Raw genomic sequence first — 25,971 nt, 5'->3', positions numbered from 1 at the left:
TTTATTCTATTTCAATTAGAAATGTTTCCCATTTACTCTGAAAAGTCCTATTTTCTTGGTGAGGTAGGCAAATTTTCTTCGAAAGTTGTTTTGACATGTTATATACATTGGCGGTATGTTTGTTTAGGGGCATGAAAATTTTAGCGATGACGTTACAAAGTTACGTCATTAAACAATTAATGCGGTTATTTAGCGAACTCGTGTGTAAATTATGCTTCTGATAAATCATTTCAATTTTTGAACCCTGGTGGGAGGCGCTAAAAAAATGGTCAGGAGCCACATGCGGCTTTTGGGGCCGCGGTTAAAAACCGTATACTTTAGACTTGCCTTAATCAAAGTATTCCATTTATAAGTTCTTAAAATAAATATATTTCGCCACAAACAAGGCATCATCAAAAAAAGATTCATTTAAATTAAAAAAGTAGTTCGTTTTCTACTTTGATATGATGAAGCACTGTTGCGCGAAAGCTTTTTAAGATGTGAATACAATTTGTTCCACGATGCAACCTGACTTCATATTTAGATTTACACAAGCACGATTATCTACAAACATTGTTTTTAATATAAATTAATAAATGGCATAAATGATAACTTCAAATTAAAGCAAACGTTACTAATACTCTTCTGACGTAATCAAAGTAAGTGGTTTTATGTGACTTAAAAAGAGAAATATATTTCACCAGAAGGCATCCTCTTTTTTCTATTATATCTCTTCCTATTATTTAAAATATTTTATTTTGATTAGGACAGAAAAGTCTAATTAATAAATTTATTCAATTGTTAGAAAGACTTAAATTGGACTGAAGTTAAATTTTCAAATGACCTGACTTTGACTCAAGTCATTTCAAAATATTTTTTTACCAGACTGCTGCGAAAAGATGGCATTTATAACTGATAATATTTGTATGGGCAAGTTTGTTTTACAAACGCACTAGACTACCCTGTTTTTTTGCAACAAAGGATTCGATGTTATCAGACATCTCTAAAAGTGGTAACTAGTGTTGTAAGCAAGTCATTTTGAAATGAGTTAAGCAACCGTCAAGTCATTTGTAAAATAACTGAAGTCCAAGTCAAGTCTTTTTAAATAAATAACAATAAGTCCCAGTAAAGTCATAATTAGAGCAAGTCGATTTCAAGCCATTTCCTTGTCATAAAAATTAAACTTTAAACTATCAAGATTGAGGAACTAGTCTCACTAAGAGAAATAACTCAACTAAAAATATCACAAAACGCAACAAATAGCAAGCGAATTGTTTTGTGTGAAAAAATTTAGATAAATAGCCCAATTTTTTCCCATAATAAATACACTTCATTTTAACCCAAGTTATTTGCCCAAAATATATAAGTTTATACAAGTCATTTGTCCAGAAGAAAACAGTACCTTAAGTACACTTACTCTAGTCACTGACTTAAGTCATTACAACACTGAAAATACTTAAATGGCAAGTGCAATTGAGTAAACTAACTGACTTAAGTCATTACAACACTGACAATACATAAATGGCAAGTGCACTTAAGTAAACTCACTGAATTAAGTCATTACAACACTGGTGATAATAACTTAACTTACAGGTTGAAAGCGGTATGGCCGGTATGATCATCGTAGAAGACCTAAACGATAGTTCAACTCCAGACAATCTCAAGGCTGTATCCTGTCCTTGGAACTGTCAGCATGAGATAGCACTGCTGTTCCAACCCAGCCTTCTCTATATTGATTTCGACGGCCGTGGATTCCCCAGTATTCAAAAGAAAATCAACGACGACCCGTACTTTATGTAAGTGAATACACCGTATGGGTTATTTGGGGATATTTATGTACAACACTGACCCAGGGCTGCGAAGTCCGACACGGGACTCGACGGAGATGTTTTATTTCGCTGTAGTCGGACTCTGGACTAACAAATAACGCCTAAAACTGTAGGTAGAGGGTATGGGACGATCTGGGGCCATCGGTCTGGTGTCGGCCGTTTTGGTGACTACGTTTGGACGCCCAAATTTGAACGGCGCCCCTGTTTTGGTATCGAATTGTTTGCCCATGTTTAGGGTTAGTGGTGGGCAATGGGTGGGGTTAGGAAATGGGTTAGGGTTAAAATTATTAGCGGAGTTAGTGATGTACTTAGGAGGGAATGTTGAGGTTTATTAAATATTGTTTAAGCCTGATTATTGCCATTTAGGTCTTATTCCGACGGATTTAGGACTTATTCCGAATTAGACGTCATGACGACTATTAGGTATTAGTCTATTTTTTATCTTATTCCGAACTCTATTTTATTCTGATGTTGAAGTTGGTGATATTTCGGTCGTATGGTTGGAGTCCATGTTTAGGTATATTGTTTTCGCCAAAAACATCATGACGTATTTCTATTATAGATTTTTTGTGAACTAACAGAGGTCCTTTAATTGTGCGTCGTTTTAATTTTCTAAGGGCGTCAAAATGATTCCGTTACGTTTACAAGCTCAATTGCGTTTCTAAAATTCTTGCAAACATTTATAATCCCAATATATGCGCGTTCGAATTCATTGTGACGAAAATAACCACCTGTACTGCATTTAATCAAAAGATTACAACATATAAAATAAATAAAACGTATAGGGAACGTTTTATTGCCTTGCGCGTCACAAGAAAAAAAGTTTGACAAACAGTGAACTATATACGCTGTGGTAGCACGCAATGTAAAACTAAATTTAAGCCCTGTTCATTGCAGTATATGCCTATACATTACCGGCCGGATGTAACCGCTTTGCTGTTTTACTTATGCGCTTGCTGTTTAGGTCACTGATCTTATTCGAACAAATTGATTTTAATTACAATACTTTTATACTGAAACGACGCTCTACAGACTATATTTCCTACAAATTGTTTTTTTTTATTGATTGGAAACCAACTTTAACGTCACAAGAACATAAATTGACAAACACTGAACTATATACCATGTGGTCATAGAACGTAATGCGTAACTTGATTCAATCCACAGTTAATTCTTTGCAGTATAGACCTATACGTTACAAACCGGATGTAACTGGCAACGGGCTGTGATTGATTGTATGATCTTTCCTGCATTCCTTGAATTAACATTCTTTAAAAGCAAACAGATTACGACAAGAACAAGTTTTACTTACAACACACATATACACAAACAACATGAAATGTGCCATATTATGGATTTTATCTAAAAAAGAAGACTTTGTAGTATAAAAATCTGATTAATGTTTATACTAAAGGTGACAGCAGAATACTCAAAGCTAGCAATTCAGGTCAAACCCTATTAAAGGATCTTAAAAGATATATATGCATTTATATATACTATTATTAATAATGCCTGACCTACATTGCTAGCATTGCTGGAGTATTTTGTTGTTACTGATCAGGAATTAAGGTCGACATTTATCATGCAAGGGTCAAAGTGATTTTTATTATAACATATTCAGTGCAACATATATTAAAGATGGATTACATATAAAGCTATATACATCATTGAAGTCGCTCTAAACATACACTCAACATGCTATGTTTTTTAAATTAAATAGCTGGCATTTTCATCAGATTTAAGTGTTGTTTGGCTGTGTGATATCGATTTCCAATGTAGATTGTATACTTGAAATACAATTGTCTTTAAATGTAAAACATGTTAGTAGCAAAGGTGGATTAGATATAAACTATATGCATTATTGAAATCGCACTAAATAGTCTAACAACCCAACAAAATCATCCTGGTTAAAAATTAAACGTTTTTTTATCTGTTTTAGTGTTGTTTCGATGCTTTAAATAAAACACCCCCAATGAACTTTACAGTATACCTGATACATTAACAGGTGTCGTTAAACATTTCCCAGTTTACAACAATGGGCTAGGCTAGACTTAAACACCGAATACCTTCAAAAGCATAAAAGCTATATCTGTGGCTTATCGCAGACGGCAATGCTTTTGTCATTTCCTCGGTGAGGTGAATAGTTATATTTGCCAGATTGCGGTGACATACGATGATTAACCAAGCCTACGTTTTCAATGGACGCGTACAGGTGCACTTTTAACCCACGCATTTGCTTTAACAAAAGAGCGGTTTCCAAACTATTAATCATGGTTTATTCGCTTTAAGTACATTTTAGAAACCTTTTGATATAAAAGTCAAATAAATTGCACAGGTTTTCTTCTTTAGCGCCATTTAAAATGCAAGCGCCAGTGTTTTTTTCACTCAATGCAATAAGCCAGTGTTTTTTTACTCATTTTGAAATTACTCCAGCCCCATTCAAGTCATTATTTTTGGTACCGGATTGTTGCCCTTGTTTGGGGTTAGTGGGGTTTAATGGAAGGGGTTAGAAATGATTCCAGGGTTCAAAATATAAGGGGTATATAAAATATAAATTAAGTGATGTACTTAGGGGGTGTCATGGGTAGGGTTTGGATTTAGGTAAAAATATTTATAAGCCTTATTCAGGCCCATTAAGTCTTATTCCGACGGATTAATGACTTGTTTTTATTTGGACGTTATTACAATTGTTAGGTATTAGTCTTATTTTGGTTTTACTCCGAGCTGTTCTTCATTCCTACGTTGATGTTGTTCTTATATAGGTCTTATGGCTGAAGTCCGTTATTTTTTTGTCTTCCCTAAAATAAAATGATGTCATCAAAGAATGGTGGCATTTCTTTTCATTTTTGATCCAGTTTGTTTCCAGACTATTGAAGCGATTCACGTGTTTAAGCAGCCGGAAAAATACAAGTGGTCTTCAAAAATCAATAAATAATAGTACCTTAACGAATTTATTTGCGGCAATTAAAATTATCCAGGCAAAAATAAGAGTTAATACTTGAATGGTTTTGCGCTTATCAAAGTGTAACGTTTGTTGAAGATTATATGGGTACACATAATAAGACTAAATATTAAATACATAATAATGTATAACGGTATAGCATTAAAACCAACGACATGATAAAGTCAAATGCTTAGTAACTTAACTATGTTGAAAATGAATACGAGTTTTATTCGAAAAGTTCAAAATGATACCTGCAGTACTTCTGTATGTGCTATTTCTTATTACAAATAGTAATAAACACGACGTAATAAGATCCAAATTGTCTGAGTAAGACATAAACCATTCTAAATAAAGCATGCACACATATGTGTGTCAATAAATGAGATCTAGCCCTTATGAAGCTGCTTTTTGAACAACGATTATGGCTTACGTATAATTAGTACACCGAAAGCCATTGCAGACTCACCACATCTGTTGATCTATGATGCAAGCAGGGTACACTAGAAAAACAACTAGCCTGCAGTGAGGTTTAAACTCACGACCTCCGGTCAAGCCGGGACCGTCGCTCTACCAACTGAGCTAATAGCTAATAGTAAGTTCAAACCTCATTGCAGGCTAGTTGTTTTTCTAGTCTGCCCTGCTTGCATCATAGATCAACAGATTTGGTGAGTCTGCAATGGCTTTCGGTGTACCTACCAGTCTAAATAAGGCATAAATTTAATAACGCTTATTACATCGGTCTGGCATCAGCTGTTTTGGTGTCGACGGTTTGTCGTTCTAGTTTGTTGGGCATAGTTGGGGCTCCGCTGTTTTGGCTCTGTTTTTTTGCCCCTGTTTGGGTTAGTGTTGGGTAATGTGCGGGCTTAGAAAATAAGTTAGGGTTGGAATATTAGGGTTAGTGATAAATTTAGAAGTGGGGTTTGAGGTTAGGTAAAATATTCTATTGGCCTTATGTTAAATTATGGTGGTAGTACTATTTCAGTCGTATTCTGAACTGTGTTTTATTCCGATATTGATGTTGTTCTTATTTCGGTCTTATGGCTGAAGTCCATTTGGCTTATGGTGGTATTAATTAAGTAATTGTGGTAATGTTTTAGGTAAGTAGGTCTTAGTGATTCAAACGCTTTAACCTTATATTTTTACATAGGCAAGCCCAATACAATAACAAGAACTAATTCGCTCAAAGGCTCACATTAAAGGCTTATAACCTTACAACACTGCCACATACAACTTCCATTTTTACAGACACGAACTGCAAGTGTTGGATCTCGGGGTACACCCGCTTACCTTGTATTAACGGAGTCGATCTAACCTTTTTCAGTCGTATTCTGAACTGTGTTTTATTCCGATATTGATGTTGTTCTTATTTCGGTCTTATGGCTGAAGTCCATTTGGCCGTCTTAAGATCTTTTAAAGACGGTAAAAAAACACCAAAATCAGGAGACAAAGTAATGTAAAGCGTAAAATTTTAGACGCCTTTGGGGCGTTTCATTATTAATAATAATAAAATGCTGGCTGCATAATGATTTATCTACCGATTTCAGGCAATGTTACTGACTAATCTATTTAACGCACTACTAGAAAGGCAATATCAGACTGTAAGAAATATACCGCAATCGCAAAACATTCATGTCCGTCCGAAAATGTCCGACTTAAGACAGAAACGTTTTATTTAAAGCCACTTATCAATGCGGGAGTCATTGACCACAATGATCTACTAAACGAATCGGGGCACTATATGATCTATGACTAACTGGCAGTACAAATTTCACCAAAACAATATAGATATTACCTTTTTTTAAATGATCGCTTCTCTCCCACCCGAGTGGGACCATTTTCTCTTAGCTGCCTAGGATATTTTCTTTTCTTGTCTATTGTCGATCGTCATATATTTCCTAGATGTGTCGCCGAATTGTTTTAGCTTTGTTCGTGTGCCGCAAGTGAAAAAAGGTTGCAGGGCACTGGTCTAGTCTAATATACCAATAAAGAAACGTCAAAACAACAGTTGCAATCCAATGATGTAAATTTCTTAAATTAATGTGATAAAAACTAGGTTATTTTGCAATTTGATAGGGGTCTAACTACATGTTACATTTAATGCAGAGACAAGATGTGCGCAAAGCGCGAAAAAATAGTTTTTACTTAGTTTAGCCAAAAAATACCAGCAATGGCCCCGTGCCCAGTTTGTAAAATAGGTCGCGGGCAGCAAGATTTGCGCTGGCGGGTCGTAGGTTGCCCACCCCTGGTCTAGACTAACGCAACACAAAATAAATTATGTTTAATTTCCTAAATTAATGTGCTTACAGGTTCGACCGTTTTAAGCTTGCCAACGGACAGGGAACATTGCACGATTATGCGACGTCCAACATCTATCACTTCACAACGAACGGGCAGCTTTGGCCGCATGTAAACATTACTACAGGACAAGTGAAACGATTTCGGTGAGATCTAATCAAAATTCTTCGACTTTATGAGAAAAATAACCGCGTGATGATTAACACCAGTCTGCATTTCATGGCACTTCATGCCGAGATCTTGGATGTGCAGCAGTTTTGTAAACAATTCATTTTGAAATGACTCAAGTCCCGGTCAAGTCATCGGTTGCCCAAGTCAAGTTCCAGTCAAGTCATTAGGAGAGCAAGTCAATTACAAGTCATGTCATAAACTTAAACTATTAAACTTTTAAAATTGGTAAACTTGTCCGATTATAAGCAAAAATTTAACTAAAAAAATAAAACAAACGCAATATACAGCAATAAAAGTGTTTAATGTGCAAAACATGAGATAAATTAAAAAAAAAAACAATAAAGTTATTTGATAAAATGACTTAAGTCAAAGTCAAGTCATTTGTCCAAAAATCAATTTGGTCAAGTCAAGTCAAGTGATGAAAACAGTGACTTAAGTGCACTTAAGTCAAGCCAATGAAGTTATTGCAACACTGGTGTGCACAGCCAAATTTTGAGGTGTTCAGGTTTTTAATTACGTATTTTGGCACACCTTAGATTTGAAATCCTACCCCAGTTTAGCGTTCTGCGAAATGTAAGTGTGCAATATCATGCGTGCACACAAATTTCTTGAAAAAATATCGGGTGTGCACCTGCCGCACAATACAAACTGGATGTAATACTTGTCTTGTTTTGCAATTACAATTTTTCGGGAAGTGGAAAGTTTTCATTCCTGTAAAATTTTACATATTTTTAAACGTGTGATCCTGTTTTTTTGTGTTTGGTTTAAATTGTGTAAACCTTTGCAAATCGAAAAAAGTAGAGCTTGTAAGCTTTTGCAACTTCTTTCTAAATTAATTTTGTTTATGTGTTATTGTGGTTTGGTTAAAAAAAACAGTTAGAAAAAAATGTGGTTTTACATTTATACAAGAATTAACTGTTTCAAATAAATTTACTCTACCTAAGTCATTTGGGCAAAATGACTTGACTTGAATATTTTGAACAAATAAATTCGGTTAAAAAGAAGTGTTTTATTTTTTTTATAAAGTTGCAATCTTTTGTTAAGTTTTGCACATAAAACTATTTGCTTGGTATATGTTGCGCTTTGGGCTATTTTATTGGAGTTATTGCTCATAATCGGACGATTTAACAATCTTTAATAGTTTAATGTTTATGTTTTTTGTTTTGACAAGAACTTGACTTAAAATTGACTTTCTCTGATTATGACTTTACTGGGACATTCAAAAAGACTAGTCTTTGAATTTAGAAGACTTGACTTTTTTGGCAAATAACTCGACTAGGACTTATGTCATTTCAGAATGACTTGTTTACAGCGCTTAACAATGATCATTTAATACCTGAACAAAAAGAGGTTGGCTTTTCTCAATGTTGTAAACAAGTGTACTTGAAATTACTTAAGTACTAAGTCCTTTGTAAAATGACTTATGTCAAAGTCAAGTCATTTTGAATAAATAACAAATCCCAGTCAATGTGATCAGTTGCGCAAGTCAGGTCCCAGTCAAGTAATCATTAGAACAAGTCTACTTCATGTCAGTACGTCCTTGTCGTAAAAATAAAACGTCAAACCATTGGAATTCTAAAATTCGTACGATTATGAGCAATAACTGAACTAAAAAATAAGTAAAACGCTACATATAGCAAGAAAATTGTTTTACGTGCAAAAATTTGGATAAATAGCTCAATTTTATGAACAAAATCCTTAAGGAAAACACTTAAATTCAACCCAAGTGCTTTTATGGTTGGAACTTTTCAAGTCGAGTCATTTATCGGAAAGTCATTGACTTAAGTCATTTCAACACTGGTATTTCTTATCAAATATTTTGCTTTCCCTTTAGCATGGTGAACGCTGGGGGCAGTTCAGCCTTAGAACTGACCATAACCGGACCGAATGGTACAAATCAAACTGGTTGCCAGTTTAAAGAGATTGCCATTGACGGAATTTACCTCGACAAGGCCAGAACACCACACCTTAACAAGACTTACCTCGTGCCTTCAGCAAAGGCAGACTGGCTGGTCGTGTGCGATCGACAAGGCGTTTATGAAGTAAGTCGAGGGTTTTTGGTTTATTGATTGTATTACGTAGGACTGATTGTATTGCATATGGTTTAAAGCAGGATGTAATGACATTATCAACTTAGTGTACGATTTTAATTCGAAAACGTAACTTTTTCACAACCTGGTGTGTCACTACTTACATTTCAAGATTCCCTTCGCAGTTTTAAGCTTTCTCTATTTTAATTAATTATACATCTCAAATCTTCTAGTTATTCAAGTTCCAACCAATGGTTATACACCAGTGTAGGCCAATAGTAAACAAATCATTTTGAAATGACTTACACAGTCAATTCATTTGTAAAATAACTCTAGTCCAAGTCAAGTCTTTTTAAATAAATAATAAGTCAATTCCCAGTCAAGTCATAATTAGAGCAAGACAACTTCCAGTCAAGTCCTTGTTATACAAAATTAAATGGTACACTATTAAAGTTGGTAAACTCGACCGATTATAAGCAATAACCCAACTAAAAACCAACAGAAGCACAACATTTACCAGGGAAAATTCTTTTGTGTACAAAAATAATATAAATTACCCGATTTTATAAAAAGAAATACTTAATGCTTCACTTCAACCCAAGCCATTTTTGTAAAAGACTTACGTTAAGTCAAGTTAATTGAAAACAGTAACTTAAGTGCACTTAAATCAAGTCAAGTCAGTGACTTAATGGCACTTAAGTTATATGTCCAAAAGGCTTAAGTCAAGTCAAGTTATTTGAAAACAGACACTCTAAGTCAAGTCATTGGCTTAAGGCATTACAAGACTGTTATGTACTACAGTATATCGAACCTGACAAGTCATTTTCATTACAAGCTTTGCTCCGTGACGATTTGCATTTTTCGGTTCTGTTTCAACATTGGGTGCCGTAGTCGGGCTCGGACTTGGGTAGTTTTACGCTGTCTTACCCGAGTCCCGAGTTGGACTCCAACAAAACAAACCGACTCGTCGCTTCGAACTATACGCAACCTGACATTAAGTAGTTTTCTTTTCAAATTCCGAGTCAAGTTCCTGTCCAAGTCGTCAGTTCTCCAAGTCCAGTCCCTTCACGTTATTTTTAGAGCAAGTCAACTAAAGTCATCGGCTTTCAAATAAATCTATAAACTCTAAATTTTGGTAAACTCGACCGATTATAAGCAACAACTCAACTCAAAAATAACAAAAAACAACATTTAGCAAGCAACTATACACCATATCTAACCTGACAAGTTGACATTCTCATTTCAAGCTCCGTTCCATGAACGACTCGTCAGACAATCCATCAATGGCCAACGCGCAACGCTCCAACGTGCTTCTGCTTACAATCTACGTGAAAGGAATTGCGACGACCACCATCATAAATGACCTTCTGCCGACACGACAGTCCTTCGTCAGTGACTTTCGCAACTTGACACAAGACCAGGTCCACGGTCGCTTCGTGGTCGAAGTCAATCCTTCCAGCACTTTGAATAGGAAGAAGTTCATCAATGCGACTGACTTTAGGTTAGTTGCTTTTTTATATTGCGCCACTGAACAGTGTTATAAACAAGTTGTTTTGAAGTAACTTAAGTCCAAGTCAAGTTTGTTCAAAACATAACAATTCATGCAGTTAAGTCATTAGTTGCCCAAGTCGGGTCATTTAAAATAGTGACTTAATTGTTATAAGTCAAGTCATTATAGAGCAAGTCAAACTTTAAGTGAAGTCACTGACTTATAAATACAAGGACTGGTCTATGGTTGCTTGGTTTATATTGCACTACTGGCCAATGTTTTAAGCAAGCTGTTTTGAAATGACTTCATTCCCAGTCAAATCATTTGTAAAAATAACTTAAGTTCAAGTCAAGTCATTTGTAAAATAACTTAAGTTCAAGTCATGCCTTTTTAAAACATTACAAGTCAAGTCCAAATCCAAGTAATCAGTTGCCCAAGTCAAGTCTTGTAGAACCTGCAGTGTTGTAAACAAGTCATTATAAAAAAAAGTCAAGTCATTGACTTAAGTCATAAGAACACTGCTGACCTGGTTTGGCCCATTACAAAATATATATATTTTTTACCGTTTTTGTGGGTTTGGCAAACAGTAGGTTTTAAAGCGTTCGTTGCATAAAACCAATATGCAAACTTGAGCACAAAAGGTAACTTAACATCTTTATACTAACGTGTTTAATCTAAAAATGGCGTGAAATTGATTTTAGACATTGTTCCACAAGTATTCTACCAACAATGTCCTAAATCTTCACAACACGCCAAACGATGGCAATACAAGTTCTATATCAAAACTCTTTTAACAAAAAATCATCGCTAGATAAGCTACATCGGTGATATTGTGGTTTAATCTACCTTTTCCTACAGTTCCGGATGTAATTTGGCCATTTAGGCCTTATTCCGATGAATTTATAACTTTTTCCGACGAATTTAAAACTTTTTCCGATGAATTTAGAACTTTATCAGATGAATTTAAGACTTATTCCGATGAATTTAAGACTTATTCTGATGAATTTAGGACGTATTCCGACAGGTGTAGGTCTTATTTAGGCGATTTAGATCCTATTTTGTAGTGAAAATTACTGCTTATTTTACTTTATTATGTTATTGGGCCTAAAACTATTGTATGAGATTATTGTGCTTTGAAAATTGTTTGGTCTTATTGTGTGTTGTTTTATACGTATTGAACTGCTGGATATGTTTTTGCGCAGATTTAAGGCTGTAGTCGGGACTGTTCAGGAGTGGTACTTCACCAACACCAACGAACACTCTGCTCACCCCATTCATATTCACGTTAACCACTTCCAGGTATTCATTAGCACCATCTCCCGCCGATTTAGGCCGCTGCCAATCACATTCAACTCTAGATAAACGCCTTCGTAAAACCCAGAGTGACAGAAATACATAAAAAGCGTGAAATTTAAACAAAATTGGCCTAAAATGTTAAGGGGTCCACGAAGGGTAGTGTAAGGGGTCCATGAAGGGTAGTGTCTCTACTGTTTGTGGTCAGAGTTGGGCAATGGGTGAGATCTTTTAAGTCATAATAAAAAACCTCAAAAAAAAACCCGTAAAAATATCGTGACGTTTAAGAAAATATCGCGTAAAAATTTAAGAGATGTCCACACAGGGCAAAGGATCTTATGCTGTTAAAGACCGCAAGGCAGTAGGTAAATGGTGTTATTATATTATATTAATATATGGGATAGTGTGTGGTCAAGTCTAACCTGTTTGATTACTTCCCAATTTGCAAAACAAATTGGTAATTTGTACTTTAATTAAGTGGTTCTTGTAATTCTTTAGATTGCGGCACACCTTCTATATAGCAACTATTTTATAACTTAACAGTCGTCGTTAATATAAGGCAAGGCAATACGTAAATGCATCAATAGTATCAGTTTTTTGTTTGTTTTTTATAGATAGTGTACATTAAAGTCTAGCATGCTTATTTCTAATACAAATAGGTTACTTTCCAAAGAAACGAAGTCACTCGGTACACTAGATTAGAGTATCAATTGTATAGGTACAACCTTGTTCAATAGGCAAGTGTAATTTATCTGATCTCTATAAGATTCGTTTATCTCTCGTGACCCATATTGAACTATACATAAACGTCTACAGCGCGGCCAAATCAAGTTTTGCGTAAAGTTCGCGTTCAGATAGAGTTCGACCAAATGCGGTAGAATCAGATCAAACCCCGTATTTAATTAACGAAAATAAAAGACTGCAAAAATCTTAAGATATTTTGTTTAAACTGTTTGTTTTCGAAAGCATATAACATTGTCCGTCCGTGTGTTGGCGCGACACCTGTACGCGAAGACACAACATTCATACGAAGCTTAGAAACAAGACGACTCGGTCTCTTTGAGCGCCGCCCGTTTATCGATCTAATATAATGTCAGTATTAATCGTCATTAATGTTTGTAAGTTCAAGCCTAGTTCACAAGGCAAGTGTAATTTATCTACCTCTGTAAGATTCGTTTATCTCTCGTGACCCACATTGAACTATATACAAACGTCTACAGCGCGGCCAAATCAATTGATACCGGTACGCAAAGTTCATGTTTTACTTAAAATAAGTTCAGATAAAGTTCGACCAAAAGCGTTGAAATTAGACCTACATTACGAACGTAACAACCTTTGCGTATAACAAAACTAAACACAACAGGAACAACGTTTTGTTTCTCTTTTAACTGCCACCGTATGCAAAATATATTATATTTAATGACAATTAGTGGCAAATTATGACAGAATTACCACAGTTGCCATGCTGGCAAAATAATTTATTTTTAAAGGCGCTTGCATACCGCATTGCATACCGCAAGTAGACATGATAAAATGGAAAATACTTCACTTGTGGAAATAACCAAATGTAAGCTTTAAGGCAGGATAAGGTATGACGTAATGCTTAATGCAGCTACTCGCCACAAAAAAAATAGTTTAAATGATATTCTATAGTTTTTAGTCATCTTTATTGACCTATAGGAGATTAAATATAATAACACTTGACTTTATTTCTTGAAAAAGTTTTTAACAAGCTAACACAGCCATTTTCTTTGGGGAAATATTTCATATATACGGGCCCTGTGACTTACAAGCAAGAATTGTGACAACTTAGACAAACTTATTTAAACAATTTTAGATTTTGGCACAATTATTTATTTTTAATGCCGCTTACCACAACTGTATGACGTCATAAAAGTACCGCATACCACAAGTAGACATGATAAAGTCAATTTTTACCAAGCTGGCACAGCCATTAACTGAGTTTCCATTTCTAATAAGTTGTGGATATATTTTTGATAGCGAATATGTTGTGAAACACACTTTACTATTTTTTCAGGTATTCAGTTATAACATATTCACGGGCTTGGAAGTTTACAAACGAAAATTGTGGCAACTTAGGATGGAATTCACACACTTGTTATTTTGGCACAATAATTTATTTTTTAAACCGCTTACCACAATTTATTGGCGCCTTAAAATTCCGCATACCACAATTAAACTTGATAAAGCCAATGTTTAACAAGCTGACATAGACAGTTTCTGATTTTCCATTCGTTGTGATTCAAGGATATGTTTCTTGATGGTAAATATATTGTGAAACACACTTTATCATTACTCAGGTGATCAGTTATAACAAATATACTGGTACGGTTATTTTACAAACAAGAATTGTTGCAACTTGGGATAGAATTCACACAATTGTCATTTGGGCACAATATTTTTTTAATGCCGCTTACCACAACTTATTGGCGCCATAAAAGTTACGCATACCAAAAGTAAACATGATAAAGCCAACTTTAACTTTGAGGATTTATTTCATAAATGTTAATATGTTGTGAAACGCACAATGCCATTTTTTTCCAAAATACAGAAGTCCGATAACTTACAAACGAGAATTGTGGCAACTTAGGATAGAATTACCACAGTTGTGAATAATTTATATTCTAATGACGCTTACCACAATTTTTTTTTTTAATTTAAAGATACATTTCTTGATAATGAATATGTTGTGAAACACACTATCCACTTTTTTCAGGTGATCAGTTATAACAAATACACAGGCCCGGTTAGTTACAAAGTAGACGGAAAACGAATCCTGTATGGCCAAGACGGCAAGATATGCTATTACCAGCCCGACCCGGCTTACGGTAAGCATGATAAAATAACTTTCAATTTCTTCTAGATTATTTCGAAAAACAAAACCCGTTTTTTTAACACAATTATAACCTACAGATCGTGTAACGGTGTCGCGACTCTGTACCTATGTCTCCGGTCACTTTATATCTGCCTAACCATATTCCTTTTATATTCTATTTATCGCCTTCTGCTCTGTCTGCTTACCTGAACCGGAAAAATTAAACGGTTCGACTCCCTAAAATCTTATACAAAAAAACGGTTCAGGTTCGGCTACGGTTCGGAATAATTGGCCCGAAACCGGTTCATAAAGTTCTGGTTCGGTTCCAGTTCGACTCCCTGCTCAATTTAGAAATTTGTTTCATGCAGATGAGTTGGACTGAGGCTTGTGAATTGCTTGACTCGGACTTATGTAAATTTCTAAATGACGTCAATGGTACTTCATAAACAAAATATTCAAGTTACACGGACGCCTATCAAAACTGTATTTGCAGTTCGAACATCCTTCCTGAATAATTAAAAAGCAAATAAATGTTAATTTCTCCAATGTGTACAATATTGAGTTATTGTTAGCGTGTTGTTCCTGAAAACCGTTTGTTACTCACGGCAAACGGCATTCTTCAGTGGTAAGACTGCCACCTGATTATCGTTAAATCAATATTTAAAAAACGAAAAAAAAAATTTTGCTGTTTCGAACTTTTTCCCTGGATGATTATAAACCAACTAAAAACTTTGTTGATCGTTCAGCAACCGCTCGCCCGACCCACGCAATCAACACCCAATATTTGGGCCACGACGCCCGATACAACGATACCAGCGGAAATCTTGGACACGCTCGGCTGGGAGATTTCCACGATGTGCTGCACATTCCGCCGCTGGTCAATATCACGGTACGTCCTAACAGTATTGTAATGTCTTAAGTCAATCACTTGACTCAAATGCACTTAAGTTTTGTAATGACTGAAGTATTTTAACCTAATTACTTGACTTGACTTAAGTCTTTCGGCCAAATGACTTGGCTTAAGTGCACTTAAGTCACTGTATGTAAATGACTTAAATTCTTTGGACCAAATTGATTTGACTTAACTTCAGTGCACTGAAGTCTGTGGGACAAATGACTTGACTTAAGTGCACTTAAGTCACTGTTTTCAAATGAATTGATCTGACAGAACTATTTTGACCAAACTGACTTCACACTTTCGGAGAAATCACTTAACCTAAGGACACTGAAATTTGACGAACAAATTGCTTGACTTCTGTCCATGTTGTCAAATGACTTGATTTGACTTAAATCTTTTGTGCAAATGACTTGACTTAAGTGCAGTTTAGTCACTGTTTTCAAATGATTTGACTTAAGTCTTTTGACAAAGTGACTTGACTTAACTTAAGTGCACTGAAGTCTGTGGGACAATGGCTTAACTTAAGTACAGTCAAATCACTGTTTTCAAATGATCTGACCAGACTGAAGTATTTTGACCAAAATTGCTTGACTTAAGTTTTTCGGCCAAATGACTCGTGCACTTAAGTCACTGTATTTAAATGACTTGAATTGAATGAAGTATTTTGAACAAAACTTGACTTAAGACTTTTTTTCTTTTTTGGTCTTGACTTAAGTGCACCTAAGTCACTGTTTTCAAATGACTTGACTGAAGTCTTTCACCAAAATGACTTTACTTGGAATAAAATTTCAAGTGTTGGACCAGGATGAAAGGATGAAACACCTATTATAAGACTTTCTCATGCATACAAAATTGTAATACGATCCCTGTAAACTTTTGTCAAATTGCAAAACGTGTTTTCTTCGCTTCAGATACGCTTCATGGTCCACAAGTTTGCCGGCACGGCCGTGGTTCATTGTCACATCCTAAAACACGAAGACCAAGGAATGATGTTTACACTGGAGTACGTTAAAAACGGTGAGAAACAGAGAACTAACGATTAAACCGCACGCATCTTAAGTGACTCGTAAAAAATGTCAAAACATTGTCTAGGGCAGCTTTTCTTAACCTGGGGTAAATTTATCCCAGGGGGTAAATCCAGGGATATGTATTCAAGATCTGAATAGTCTTGTTTCATTTTCTTCAACTCTATATTCGAATCGGCTTCTCTGCATTACTTACTATCAAACCTAGAGCATGAAACCAACTTAACATATTGAATCTGACACTTATTGTGCATTGTCTACTACTTTACCAAACATTGAACAACTCGTTACCAAAAAACAAGGGCGGTCGTCGCACTGGATATAACTGATGTAATTAGTTACTTTAGTTCTTTAATAAATTAGCACCACTTTATATATGGGGTGTAAATTTGATATTCATCTTTGTTAAAAGGGTAAAACATACAAAAAAGGTTAAGAACCCCTGGTATAGGGCATACTTAGACCAGTGTTTCTTAAACAGGTTAATTATTCACCCCAGGGTGAATAAAAGTTTTGCAGGGGTGAACCAACCAAAAGGGGTGAATAAGGGTGAACGAAAGTTCAGGAGCATCCTATAGTCACTAGTAAACAACTTTCTGAAGTAAATCGACTAAAACCTGTTGTGTTTTGGTGTTTTTTTGCTTATTGTAATAGTTAAGTTGGTTTGACCTGAGTGTATGAGTTAGGCCTACCATATGTCGTCTCTTTTAGGAGTATTTGTCCTCTTTTCTTGAGAAAACTAAATGGTCCTCCGAGGACGCTCAAAAATGCCCAAATGTCCTCTTTTTTCGCATTTCGATTTAGTTATATTTTTAACAAAACTTTTGGGCGAGAGGTTGTATTTTTTTCCAAAAATACTTAAGCCATGAAAGATGATGAATTGCTGGTTTAAAAAGGTTTTATAGGGGGCTCCAAGCAATTCGTAGGGGGAAAGCTCGAAATTTTTTGTTATGATTCTAATGGTATCGTTTTCGTTTTGGTTGTACACCACTCCTACGGCGCTGTACAAATTCTGTTTTTGCCAACTTTACCATTAAAACTACCAAAAAAAATTTGCGAATCTTCTGTTATCTAATTTTCTTTAGTTCCGTGTTTTCATACCATCGAAGGTATAACGGCCCTATTTAATTATAATTTCTCTAACTTATATATAGATAAACGATAAAAGTCATCCACCATTCGAACTATTTTTTATCCAAATTTTATATAAATGGATAACAGGCTAGCATCAGGGGGACAAATTTGTGCGACCGACAACGAACTACACTATTGTTTTAAGTTGTCTTAGTGATATTTAATTTAAAATTCTTTTTTCGTAGGGGTGCAATTCATAGGAAAATTACAAACGGTGTCGCTGCTGAAAAAAGTTGTTGACATGGCACGTATTTCTCAAACGTAACACTCTAATTTCGTTTTACTTCCAGCCAAAAAAATGTCCTCTTTTTCAGTGCTAAAAATATGGTAGCCCTAGTAAAAGTACAACAATTCAACTCTTGTCGCTACAAAACAACAATTAACAAATTAAATAACAAACAGTGACATTGGATATTTCTAAAATATGACACATGTTCAGGTTCAAAATTTATATTATTTTGGTTCAGATATATTGTTTTTAAATTGCGCTTTTAACCTTTACCTTCAATTTGTCATGTTTTACCTAATCTTTAAATGCAGGATATCCGAATTAATTATAACTGTCAGCTTGAATTTCGTGAATCCTTGTTTAAAATTTCTGATGTAAACAAAAAATATTGACTGTAAGTAAGATAACTACTAATAGTAAAACTTTGTTTTGTGCTTTTTTAGCTTTATATTCCTGGACTCGAGAAAGTGTAGATTTACAATGGTAAAACTTAGCATGAGTTGATCCTAACGAAACAATCTAAGTCATTTTGTGCTGTTAATATAGACGAGATAGTTTTATCTTATCATGAGACAAGGGTGAATGAAATCTGGAGATAGATGCTAGGGGTGAACGAAACTAAAAAAGTTTAAGAAGTACTGACTTAAACAACTCGATCCTCTGGTTTGCTAATTTAATGAATTATAGCAAAATGCGTCTTATTCTAATTCTAATTTAATTTGGAAATTGCTTGTGTGCTCTAACTCAAGTCATAATCTAATTTAGATTTTACTAAAAATGCTACTTTGTCCAACGGCAAGTTTCTTTTCTCATTCATAACAAAGAATTTGAGTTAAGGAGAAAATTGTTGGTGATTTTTACAGTGTGAAAAACATGGGCCGTGCTAAACATATAAAAAAGCACACAAACAAATTACAGTTCGAATTATTTTGAGAATATATTGCGATTAATTTAAATACATTGTAAATAATTAAATGCGATTCTAGTTCATATTCTAGTTTAATTTTTGATTTGGAAGAATTCGGTAATTCCAATTCAAATCTAATTTGGGAAAAGTGAAATGCTCCAATTCTAATTCAAATCTAATTTTTAAAAGCTAAATTAAATATAATTGCCCAAGCCTGGTCTAGGCATGCCCGATAATAACACCTTCTGTTATTATCGGTATCGTCCCACATTACATGGTATCGGTACTCGTCCGATACTAAATTAACATAAGAATTTTAGCCATGATTTGGCACCCAATGCTGGAATTGCTACCTTAATGAGTATTGATTAAAAAATAGTTAGGTTCAGAACAGAAGGTAATTTAATTAAAAAAAAATACACATAATTTTGACTAATAATTTGGAAAATTATCTTTGAACGTTTTAATTTAACTATTTTATTTGTTTGAGCTGATTTGAGCTGATAAAAAACCGGGTGTCGGTACCGGATTAAAATATTAGGTATTCCAGATTACCTTGTAAACCCGAATAACACTAGAATCCATCGAATTTGTTTGTTGATGACTTGTCCCAGTTGTTTCAGTGAAGAATCGTTCCAACCAAATTGTGGTAACCGGCACCAACAGGATTTTTTTTTCAAATGATATTTCTATTAACCTTAGCGCGCTATTTTTTTACCCAGATTTTAGTATTTTTAAGTGTCAAAAAAACTGAATTTTATGACAGTGTAGAGAAAGCTTTTATGAATATGCGGTTCACATTTTGAGAAAGAAATTTTACTCAATGTAATTAAATTCTATTTTTTTAAGACAGGTTAATAAAAAACAGTGATTAATTTTTTGGCTACCTTAACGATACTGTAAAACTGAAATAGTATCACATTTAAACACATGTTTTATTTTTTTAAAAACAACTGTTGATTTCTGACTATAGTTTTGTAAATCGTGCAGTTTTGTAACCTCGCAGAGCAATATATTCTGCCGGGCCTGAAGCATTATAATATATTTCTAAACCTATATGCAAAGACCTCGATTCAAACCATACTCTCTTGCAGGGCTGCGAAATCGGAGTCCGAATCTTGCCAAAAAAAAAATAAATAAAATTAACCTGAGTCCAAAAAAAATTAACCCCAATCCAAACTCCAACTCTACAGCTTGTATTTCACCCATTTACGTGACTAAAATAAGGTGGATATTCAGCAATCCACTCATAGGGGTGTCATAATTCACCCACTAACAATACATGGTTGAAAATTATTCTACCATATATGCTATTCCACCTCTACAATTACCAGATTGCAACACTATTAGTTTCGTAATTTGATACTGCGCATGCGAATGTCGGCTAGGGACTCAAGTAGTTTTACCTGGTCGTACTCTAGTCCTGAGTCCGACTCCAGCAAAACATTTCGTGGTAAAGGTTAGAATGTTATTCAAAGCACGTTGTATAATGGAGCCAATATGCCATTTTTTTTACAATTTTACAACAGTTGATTAATTTTAACAGTGAAATTTTTTCCACTTGTTGAAATCTGGGAAAAACGCGTTTTATTTTATTTTTGACCTTGGGCTTTTAAATCGACCTACCTTATGACTTTGGGCTTTTAAATCGATCTAATTTATCACCTTGGGCTTTTAAGTCGTCCTATACCTTATGACATGGAAAGGGAATGGATGTGTGAAGGCAACTATTTTAATCTATTGAACCACTTGAAGATTGGCAAATATGTTGAGTAACTCAATACCACTTTCTTAAATTTCTGGCTGCTTATTGCAAATAATTCCGATTCCTTTCAAATTTACAGTTGGTGGCCATATCAGTTTCAAAATTTGGTACTGGGCAGATAGGACTCTAGTAGTTTACGTGGTGTTACTTGATCCCCGAGTCTAACTACGACTTCGCTGCCCAGAGTATGTTTCTTATGCTTGCCCCAGTTGTTTCAGAAAATAATAATCGGGCTTTCAAAATTGTTACCGGTCGGCGAAAGGATTATTGTATTTTTACCGATCCGCCATTATAAAAACATTAAGAAATCAACGACTGAAACTTGTATGCAGGAACCTCGACTGAAGCCAACACAATGGCTGGGAACGGTTATCCGGGTCAGTGCCAGCGATGTGACCCTTACCCTTTCAACCAAGTTGACCCCTGCGGAAGTCAGCCCGTGGGTCAACCGGGTCAAGGTCAAGGTCAGGTGACAACGGCAAAAATGACCACAACAAGTGGTGGGAACAGATTGGGTACTACAAGGTAAGGCACATTCAGCTTTACATAGGGTTATAAGAGGGAATTTTTTAAAAAGCTCTTAAATCTATACAACGTTCAATGAAAGATGCATACACACATAGGTGTTAAACAACTGTGATCTAGCCCCTCTAAATGTGCGTTTCACCAACGAATAAGGCTTACCAATCTTAATCATTTTGTATTACCTTAAATCAATGACTCAGTTTAGTTACTGTTTTTTAAATGACTTGACCGGACTTACATTTTCACAGCATTTTTTTATTAATTTGCACATATAACAATTTGCTTTCTATATGTTGCGTATTTGTTACTTTTTAGTTGAGTTATTATTGCTCGTAATCCAAAGAGTTCGCCAATTTTATTAATTAATTAATGTTTTATTTTTATGACAAAGCCTTTACTTGAAACTTGCTTTAGAAATGACTTTACTGGGAGAACTGAAGACTTGACTGGGACTTGACTTGTTATTTATTATAAAAGATTTTGACTAAGTTATTTTTGAAACAACTTGACTGAGACTTTTATTTGAAAATAACTTGTTGACAACACTGTTTATCGTTATGAGCAGTATATAGTATTTCCAACAATCAATATTCGTTCGGAAGATTTGGTTTAAATATTTTTGATAAGCGACCCTATCAATCAAAAATGTAGACTGTAGACTGTAGACCTGTGTTTCCCATCTTTTTTACACTAGTGCCCCCTTGGACTCAATATTATTTCATATCGCCCCCCTCATCTTGTTTTACAGTAAAGTATTATATTAATCGTTGTCTAACATCATATTGTCTTCACTTTCGTTTCGATAAGCTGTCAGTCATATTTTAGGTTGTCTAACATACATTCACTATGGGAATTTATAGATACATTATTTCACCAGGTTATGTCATTACCAGGAAAATTTAAACTTTCTGCACCAATAATTTAAATCAGGGGTCGGCAACCTTTTCCAGTCGCCAACCAAACTGAGAAAGGTCTCCGTTGGCCGCATTTTTTCATCCATACTACTAATGAAAAGTGTAATAAAACTACTTTTAGGAAACGCGTTAACCTTAATAGATAGTGTAATGTTTGTTAATCTTTTTAAGTCCGGGCGTGCCTGGCGAGCGAACCGAGCGCGATTTTTGGGGGTATACCGGCATTTCTGTTAATTTTCCTGCTAGTTTTTGTTATTACATTGTAAAAAAATGTTAAAAATATATGTGTAATATTTTTAATACGTTTTCCGTTTTTCCGTAACGCAATTGGTAGCCATCCACGGCGCAACGGTAAAGAAGCGCCGATCTAGTCCAGAAACAGCTTCAAAATGTGTAAACAAACCGGACGTAGAAAGATCATTCGCGCGAAACGCGAAAATTTTTCTACCGTACTAAAGGTAAAATAGTTAAAAAGTATTTGAAATGAACTCATGTCTAGTTGTCAAAGGGGCGCGGCTGGCCGAATCCGGCGGCGACCCCTGCTTTAAATATACAAACATTTTGCCGCGTATAAAACGGTGAAACGCAACAACATCGAACAACTTAACATAAGAAAGCCAATTATTACGTAACAATGGTCGGGAAACTACTACAAGTTAGCAGTACGGAAGTTGCCATAAGGCTAAAAGTTACCTACAATGCTGTTTGTTACTATTTTTATGTGAACCTTTTACAAAATTTTGCCATCAGTACTTTCATGTAACGCCCCCTTATGTGCGTTAAGCGCCCCCCAAATTAGAAAAAGACCCAAAACGCCCCCTTGTAAGTCGCCAACGCCCACAAGGAGGCGGTACCGCCCACGTTGGGAACCTCTGCTGTAGACTGTAGAGCATTTGTTTAAATGATGCAAATATGATTTTTTGTTTTATAATAAGGGTTGCTGTTCTGCAAAGACAATAGTGTAGATTTTGATAAAAAATGGGTTTATTTTTAGGTTCCTGTATGTCTACAGTCTACTAATTCTCATCGGATATGCATTGTTGCACATCTAGAAGTTCAATATTTCTTCTGTACGTGTGGAAGTTCAATTTGTTTTCTACAAAAGTTCCAGCCCGTCAGTTCTAATAAGTTGTATCAGGGTTTGATTTGTATGCAGTATTTCTGATTCACAGTTTGCCTTATTTACAGGGGTGTTCAACTCAAACATGCCGGCGTGCCAATTTTTTATCCTATAACTTCTATCCGTGCCAAAGTTTAGTAATATAATTCTATCTAATAATAAAAGCGTTTTTTTACCAATAATAAAAACGTGTAGTATCAGTGCGCATTACTGCATCTAAGTGTCCGTTGGTGAGCTGACTCTTGCTTCTTGGTTCGTCAGGACCAAACTTAATAGTTATGTGAATGCTAGCCTCCACTACAACAGAAGTAACTGTTAGTTGTCGTGATTGCCGCGATTGTTTTATATTGTGAACAAACAATGACAATTTACAGTATAAAAAATTAGGTATTTTTTGGACAATTGGCTGAATAACAAATTAAGTAATTTAGGGGGCTTGCGTGCCATTTTTATTAGGTCGCGTGCCACGTTTTGCACGCGTGCCGCATGTTGTACACCCCTGTACTATACCTTTTGCACTACCCAGAGCTTTTTTATTGTGTTTTCACCCTTTCCACTGAATAACTGAACAAAATTGTTAAGTTTTTTTTACAGTTGCATATAATTTTACTGAAGTAAGATGTACTCTAATTTTCCAAAGCGATTACAAAGCATGTTTAGACACTGTCAGTCAAGTTTTTTTAAACTAGTACTAATGTTGAAAAGCTTTATATCAAATCATACACCAATATCCGTAAATCGTATATGCTTTTGTCGTACTATGTTTTTTTGAAAAACATTCTTTCTGTGACCTTTTATACAAATAGCTTTTATACAATAGCTTGCACTTTTAATCAATAAGTTTGAATCTCTTTTTTTTCGAATTGTAAACGAATTTAAATCGAAAAAGGTAGCCATACATTGAAGCCCAATGATGTAACTTTAACTGTTATGAGGGTAAAGCAGTGTTTCTCAACCTACGGGGCGCGATGTAAAATTGGATCGCCGTTTGATTTGAATGATTCGCCGACTGCTGTAATTTAGCTAGATTGCTCAAAAAATTAGGAAAATTGGGAAGAAATATGAAGGCATTGCTCATATTAACTAAGTTTAAAATTTAAGTTGTCCTAAGTTTTGTTCCTTTAAAATACGTTCAGTGAAGAGAATGTGGTCTCCAAATCTCCGCTGTTATACTTAACGCTTAGCATTCGCCCCCTGCGAAAACAGGTTGAGAAACACTGGGAAAAAGCGTTACACTACTTTAACTGCCGTTTAATTGACACCTTGTATACTACAATTGCTTCATGTTGTATAATTGTGATTTTAAATCCGAATCCCATTGCTAAACGTGGTATGGTTTTATAAGCTATATAGTTACGGTTTCATTGTTTTATAACATTGGTAAAATACAAATGATGTATCTTATGTACTGTAAAGGTTTCTTAGTCGATAAAATTTGGATTAAGATTTTTTGCACAATGGTGATAACCCAGAGGTGGGCAACCTAAGGCAGACTTGGACAACTAGATTTATTTTGCCTTTGGAAAATTAGATTTGAATTAAAATCAGATCAATTTAGTCTTTCAAAACTAGATAAGAATTAGAATTGGATCATTTTAGTTTTGTTTTCTAGTTAAATTAGAATTTGAATTACTGAATTCAACCGATTAAACTAGAATTACATTTAATTATTCACACTCGATTTGGTTTGAATCGCATTTTTTTTAATCAAAATGTACGTCTTGATTGCAAAAATTTCTGTGCAATATTTTTGTACCTTTTTAGGCTGAAACGATTACACAAAACGCAAACATATATTAAACGCAGTTTTGTGCTGAGGTTTGCTACGAATAAGAAGGCCCTGGTCCTTAAGGCGAGGGCCGACGGCTTCCTAATTGTCTTGCACGTTCGTTGTCACATCTGAAGGAACAGACCGCTAAAATACCTGCGTTATCCCTGGTTTGGAACAAACGTTATTGGACATTTCGCTTACTTCCCAGTATATATATATAGTTATCACTAAAAATAAAAACTTAGACAAACCAAGCACACACCTCAAAAATAAGCATATTTCTTAGAAATAAGAAAGAACTTTGCCATGTATGTATTATACTTTACTTACAGAAACGGACGATGTCAGTATAGGAGAAATGTATATTCCTTAAAAAATGTCTAATCCTGGTTTCTCTCAGGTTTATAACCTTTGATTTTTATTGTCGTATACGCGTCAGCGGAACAGTGATCGACAAGCAGAAACCTGCTGCCAATGGTTTCGGATTCCATAAATATACACCCCTCTTTATTGTAAGTATTTTGCTTTACTCAAAGGAACTGACGATGCCAGTATAGGCGAAATAAGTATTCCTTAAAAAATGTCTGATACTGGTTTCACTCGGATTTTTAAACTTTTAAGTTTTACTGATAAGTATCGGACAATGTACGCTGCCTATTTCAACACCGTATTACTCTATTACGTTTTCTGCTCAATTTTGTCAACAAGTGACTTAAAACACTGATAATGCCTTTTGTTCATCAGCGCTGCACACATCGTGCATAGAAATGCCTCAACTTGAAATTGTATTACGTGACCAGCTAAACAATAACCAGTT

At 35.0% G+C, this 25,971-nt stretch overlaps 1 protein-coding gene across 1 annotated transcript in view; it reads left to right on the top strand.

The window, feature by feature from the left end:
* The window catches only part of LOC146141517 (uncharacterized), a 31,084-nt gene extending 6,305 nt beyond the window's left edge, over nucleotides 1-24,779 (top strand). The window contains exons 5-14 of the mRNA XM_083390159.1: nucleotides 1,573-1,775; nucleotides 7,059-7,193; nucleotides 9,053-9,260; nucleotides 10,496-10,749; nucleotides 11,940-12,036; nucleotides 14,768-14,879; nucleotides 15,613-15,755; nucleotides 16,676-16,781; nucleotides 21,157-21,349; nucleotides 23,258-24,779. Of these exons, the coding sequence (XP_083246285.1) occupies nucleotides 1,573-1,775; nucleotides 7,059-7,193; nucleotides 9,053-9,260; nucleotides 10,496-10,749; nucleotides 11,940-12,036; nucleotides 14,768-14,879; nucleotides 15,613-15,755; nucleotides 16,676-16,781; nucleotides 21,157-21,349; nucleotides 23,258-23,315 (1,509 nt within the window). The 3' untranslated portion in view covers nucleotides 23,316-24,779. The remainder of the gene's footprint in view (nucleotides 1-1,572; nucleotides 1,776-7,058; nucleotides 7,194-9,052; nucleotides 9,261-10,495; nucleotides 10,750-11,939; nucleotides 12,037-14,767; nucleotides 14,880-15,612; nucleotides 15,756-16,675; nucleotides 16,782-21,156; nucleotides 21,350-23,257) is intronic.
* The last annotated feature ends 1,192 nt before the right edge of the window (nucleotides 24,780-25,971 follow it).

The sequence above is a fragment of the Ascidiella aspersa genome, chromosome 5, assembly GCF_963924565.1.
Source record: "Ascidiella aspersa chromosome 5, kaAscAspe10.2, whole genome shotgun sequence".
Lineage (NCBI taxonomy): Eukaryota > Metazoa > Chordata > Ascidiacea > Phlebobranchia > Ascidiidae > Ascidiella > Ascidiella aspersa.
The sequence above is the reverse complement of the archived record's forward strand: the minus strand, read 5'-3'. Positions and strand labels throughout refer to the sequence as shown.